The 5,232-nt window shown below is 64.3% G+C and overlaps 1 protein-coding gene across 1 annotated transcript; it reads right to left on the reverse strand.

Annotated features, from left to right (window-relative positions):
• Positions 1-1,787: 1,787 nt before the first annotated feature.
• Positions 1,788-5,232, reverse strand: ARC (activity regulated cytoskeleton associated protein). Its single transcript, XM_054499234.2, has 3 exons — positions 3,210-5,232; positions 2,835-2,979; positions 1,788-2,602 (listed from the first exon to the last, which is right to left on the reverse strand). Exon 1 carries the CDS (start codon positions 4,996-4,998, stop codon positions 3,808-3,810), a length of 1,191 nt encoding a protein of 396 aa, XP_054355209.1. The 5' UTR covers positions 4,999-5,232; the 3' UTR covers positions 1,788-2,602; positions 2,835-2,979; positions 3,210-3,807.

Raw genomic sequence — 5,232 nt, forward strand, 5'->3', positions numbered from 1 at the left:
ATGACTGCTTTCAGGCAGCACCGTGGTGCCCAGCTTCCTGTTCCTGCCAATTTCCTCTCCCGTTCTTCCAGCGGCTTTGTTATTTAAAAGAAATGCAAGGGAAGAGTGGGGCGGAGGCGGCCCTTTCACCGTGAAGAGCCCTGCTCAGCGCCCTGCGCCATGGGTGACGACATTTCCTGGCAGCAGGTGGCTCTCTCTGCTTAGTCTCCTCTTGTTTCCTGCTCTCCCAGGGCCCCTCGCTGCTGCAGGAGCAGTGAGCTCAGTGCCAGAACCCTGCAGGTGCAATGCACCCGGCCTCCCGGCGGGGCTGAGCTGGCACCACCCACCAGCTGACCCCACAGCTTGGCCCAGGATCCCCAGGAGCAGAGCAACCCCACCAGAGGGGTGGGAACCTTACAGCAGCAAATGAGCATGATGGTTGTGACGGTCAACCTGGCTGGGGTACTGTTCTCAGTCACTCAATCAAATCTTAACAGAGGTGTTGTGCCGAAGGTCTGTAGTAGGTGCTTTCAGGAAGAGCATCCTTGGGAACCTGGGTGGCCTGGTTCAGTCCCTTGAAAGGCCGTAAGAGCAGAGCTGAGGCTTCCCTGATGGAGAAGAAATTCCACCCGCAGGTGCCTGCTTCCGTTCCCCAAGGTTCTGGCCTGCCCTGTAGATTTTGGACTGTCTCAGCAGCCCCTACGTTGAGTAAAACAATTCCTTGCAATGAATTTCCTGTCTCCTGTCAGTCCTGTTTCTCACTGAACACTGATGGGTAGGGGCTGATCCCTACCCCAGGCCATGTTTTTTTTCCCCTCGGAATCCAGTGCCCCCGCAAAGGCAGGGGAAGCTGACCTCCCACAGCCCCTCAGAATCCAGTGTCTCCACAAAGGCAGGGGAGGCTGACGTCCCGCAGCCCCTCAGAATCCAGTGTTCCCCCAAAGGCAGGGGAGGCTGACCTCCCACAGCCCCTCGGAATCCAGTGTCTCCACAAAGGTTGGGGAGGCTGACGTCCCGCAGCCCCTCGGAATCCAGTGTCCCCACAAAGGCGGCGGAGGCTGACCTCCCGCAGCCTCTCGGAATCCAGTGTCCCCACAAAGGCAGGGGAGGCTGACCTCCCGCAGCCTCTCGGAATCCAGTGTCCCCACAAAGGCAGGGGAGGCTGACGTCCACAGACCCTCGGAATCCAGTGCCCCCCACAAAGGTGGGGAAGGCTGATGTCCTGCAGGGCATCTAGTTACCCTTGTTTCCAAGTTCTTCAGCACAGATGCTGTGAGGATAGATGCCCTGTTTTGCAGATGAGGAAACTGAGGCTCAGAGAGACCAAGTTCATGATCTGGCAACCAGGAATGGCCAGGGTCCCCTCCCAGCTGGGGTCTGCACTCACTAGGTCCCCAGGGCTCCAGAGCCTGAGATGGCTGTGTGGGCCGAGCCCTAGTTGTAGTCCCGCCATGCACCAGCTGTACACCCTACGTGCCAGTAGGACTTACAGAGGGGCAGGCCTCAGCTCAGCATGAACAGGGCTCCCCCAGTCAGCAGTCACCCTCACTGATGGCCACTCAGGCCTGGAGGCAGGGCTGAGCTAGGCCTAGTGGGCTGCAGTGAGGCTGAAGTGTGGCACCCTGAGGGTGCTTCCCCCTGAGGATCCAGGACCCTGATGGAGGCTGCCCTGTTGGTGCTCCCCCGAGCCCCCAGAGACCTCTCACTACACCCATGGGGTCTCCAGGGTCACCCTCCGGGCCAGGGGACCTGTGTCTGCAGCTCCACCCCTGCCCAGCCCAAGCACACAGAAGAAGCAACATGAACACTCCAAGAAGTTTCAGTGTTTTATTAACAAAATCTTACAAAAAGAGTCTGTCTTTGGGGTAAGGTGCACAGGGCCTGGACCGACATTTAAGGCCTGGTCTGTGTGGGGGCAAGGGGCAGGGGTTGGCCACAGCCTCATGAGGTTTCCAGGGTCTTCACAGGCTCCAGGGCTTCCCCAAAGCCTGTGCCAGCCTTGAGGATTGGTTATGGCTTATGTGCAAAAATAAAATCTGTGGGGCTGGCAGGGTGTGGGCCGAAGACTTGTCAGAGTGGTCTGTAGGGCTGGTCCCCCAGTGGACAAGGCAGAAAGATGAACCCTGAGCCAGCGCCTGCTCAGGCTGCAGACGCTAGTGGCCCACCAGCACCAGGGTTCTGGTGTCGGGGCAGGGCAGAACGCCTGGAAGCGCCCCAGGAGCAATGGCTTCTGGGATGTCCTTCCTGCAGCTGGGCTCAGGGCTGCTGGGCAGGAGTAGGAGCTGTGGCCCCAGCCTTGGGGCTCATGAAAGCCTCTGGCAGAGAGGATGGCCTGGCAGCGGACGGGGTTTCCCTGCTGGGAGGGAGGCAGGGCCCGACTCCTGCTGCAGTGGCTCTGGGGACGGGCAGCTGGCGGCCAGCGGGGCGGGCTTAGTGGCAGGCCCTGGCCCTCGCGCTGGCGCTCAGGGCTAAGCTGGGGCTCCTGCCCTTTGCTGCAGCCGACTCCTCTCTGTAGCCCCCCTCTGGGCTGTCCTGGGACTTCGCCTCCCACGCAGGCAGCCTGCAAGGTGAGGGGTGGGTGGTGCCCAGCACAGCAGCAAAGACTTTGTGGGAACCTTGAGACCTGAAAGAAGAGGAGAGTGAGCAGTGAGAGACCATGCAGGACAGTAGCCAGGGCTCCACAGGGAGGGGCTGGGGCCGGTGGATGGCGCTGGTCTTCCAAGGCAGAGGCCCCCCGACCCTGTCAGAACCTCCCAGCATGCCCAAACACTGGGGAGTGGCCTGGGCCCCAGGGTGTCTGGGGTCTGGGGAGGAGCTCATTTGGCCGGGACAGCTGATGGTGGGGTCTGGGTTACCGGTTGTCACTCTCCTGGCTCCGATGGTGCCGGCTGCTGCCTCAGCCGGATTTGAGGACTCAGCCCCTCTGGGACCCTCTGCCTGCCACGGATGAGTCATGAGCTGAGCTCTGATTCTTCTCCAGGCGGGCGTGAATCACTGGAGCTGGGGGAGAGAAAGCGCGGGTCCATGTGAGAGCTGGCTCAGCAAACTGCCCCTACCTCCCACCGGCCCACTCTCCCCAGTGTCCCCTTCCATGATGCCACCCCCAACCCATCCCTTTGGCTAACTTGCTGGGGGCCCGAGCCTCAGTGGGCTCTCCTAGAAAACAGCCTCCGGGTCCCACCAGCTCTCAGATGCCCCACAGCAGGTGTTGCCTTGGGGCGGGGGCTCACCTGAGGGGCCAGGAAGCACCGGGACATCAGGTCTGCTGCTGCTGCGTGTGCGATTTCTACTGTCCCCTGGGAGGAGGGGGCCGCGCTGCCCGAGGCTGGCCAGCTGCCCTGGGAGGCAGGGAGGGCGTCAGCTGGCTCTGCGGATGCCGGGAGAGGGCGGCGGCGCCGGAAGTCGAGGCTCCCTCAGCATTGGCTCTGCCCTAGCTTCTGCTCTGGATGTCCCGTGAGCTTGGTGGCCGCTGGCCCCTGCCATCCGGACACTTGGTTTTCTGGATGTCCAGAGGGCCTGGGCGTTGTAGCAGAATGAGGAAGCTGGGGTGTTCTGTGATGGCCTGAGAGTGTGGAGGGTGGGGTCCAGGCCCGGAAGACAGACGGAGGGACAGTGATGGGCGGAGCCCTGCAGGGGGGAGGGCTCTTTGCCGCTGGGTGCGGTGCTCACATCTGGATGACACGAGTGTGTGCTAGTCCGCCCGGAGTCCGAGGGGGCACCCAGCTGGACCAGGGCTTCCCCTGCAGGAGTCAGCCCCAGCTCAAAAGTCCCGGTGGGCAAAGCCACAGGCTGGATGTAGTGGGCAGGCTGGGGGCTCCGGGATGCCCTCTACTCGGGCTGGGTCCGGTCACTGGTCACGGACTCGCTGTTGGGGGCGGGCGTGAGGGTCTCCGCCTCATCCTCCGCCGGGAGGTGGGGGCCGGCCGGCTCGGCCGCCTGCTCCAGGTCATCCTGCACCTCCATGCCCCTCTGGATGAGCTGCTCCAGGGTCTTGGGCAGGGGGTGGCGCAGGAAACGCTTGAGCTTGGGCTGCAGGGTGCCCACCACGTACTGGATGATCTCCTCCTCGTCTGCGTCCACGTAGAGCGTCTGGTACAGGTCCCGCTTGCGCCACAGGAACTGGTCCAGCGGCTCGCCCTGCTTCTGCGGCAGGTCCAGCTCGCGCTGGATGGCCTCTCGGGACAGCGTGCCCTCGCTGTACTGCAGGAACTCCTTCTTGAACTCCACCCAGTTCTTCACGGAGCCCTGCTTGAACTCCCACCACTTCTTGGCCGGCCCGTTCATGTGATTCTGGATCTGGGACAGCCAGTACTCCTCAGAGCCGCCCACCTGCCGCAAGTACTCCTCTAGGTGGCTCAGGAACTCCCGAGGATCCTCGAAGATCTGCGTGTCCACGCCGGGGCTGGGCTGCCCGTCCTCGCCGGGGACCCACGGCTGGTACTGCTGGGCCTCAGCGGGCTCCTGCCCGGGCAGCTCGCCAGCGGCTGGGGGCGGGGTGATGGCGTAGGGGCTGACGGTGTAGTCGTAGCCGTCCGCCTCGTGGCAGTAGCTCTCGGGACCCCCCACGCCCACGGAAACGGTGTGGCGGGCCGACTCGCTGCCCACCGGGTACTTGCCGCCCGTGGACTCCAGGCGGTCGGCCCAGCGCTCCAGGCGGTAGAACACCTCACGCCACACGTGCATCTCGCGCTTGACCCAGCGCTCCAGGTTGGCGATGGTCTCCTGGCAGCGGCACAGGCAGGCCTTGATGGACTTCTTCCAGCGCTGCGAGTCGCTCGTGGGCACGTAGCCGTCCAGGTTGCTCTCCAGCTTCCCCACCGACCGGTGCAGCCCCTTCAGCTCGCGCTCCACCTGCTTGGACACCTCGGCCAGCAGGTGCCGGTGCGTCCGCCGCACGTGCTCCAGCATCTCGGCCCGGCACTTCCCGATCTGCAGGATCACGTTGGGCTTGGCCACCTGCCCGCCCCGCGGCCCGGGGTAGGCGTGGAGCCCGCCGCTGGTCCGGTGGTCCAGCTCCATCTGTGCGCAGGTGCTCGGGCAGGCGGCAAACTCCTCGGGGCGGACGGAGGGAGGTCCGGCGCTGGGGTCCGGCGGCCTGGGTCCCGTGCGGAGCTGCCGGGAGCGCCTGTCTGTCGCCGCGGGCCGGCGGCGGGGCTGGCGGAGCACGCCCGGGGAGGCAGGTCCGGCTCGGCTGCTGCGGAGGGAGGACGCGGCGCCCGAGCTCTGCGCTGAGTCCTGGCCGCCGGCTCTTTA

The sequence above is a fragment of the Pongo pygmaeus genome, chromosome 7 (genome assembly GCF_028885625.2).
Source record: "Pongo pygmaeus isolate AG05252 chromosome 7, NHGRI_mPonPyg2-v2.0_pri, whole genome shotgun sequence".
Lineage (NCBI taxonomy): Eukaryota > Metazoa > Chordata > Mammalia > Primates > Hominidae > Pongo > Pongo pygmaeus.

Excerpts from the sequence above, each read along its gene's own strand:
- ARC (XM_054499234.2), bottom strand. The coding sequence starts at position 4,998 with ATGGAGCTGGACCACCGGACCAGCGGCGGGCTCCACGCCTACCCCGGG.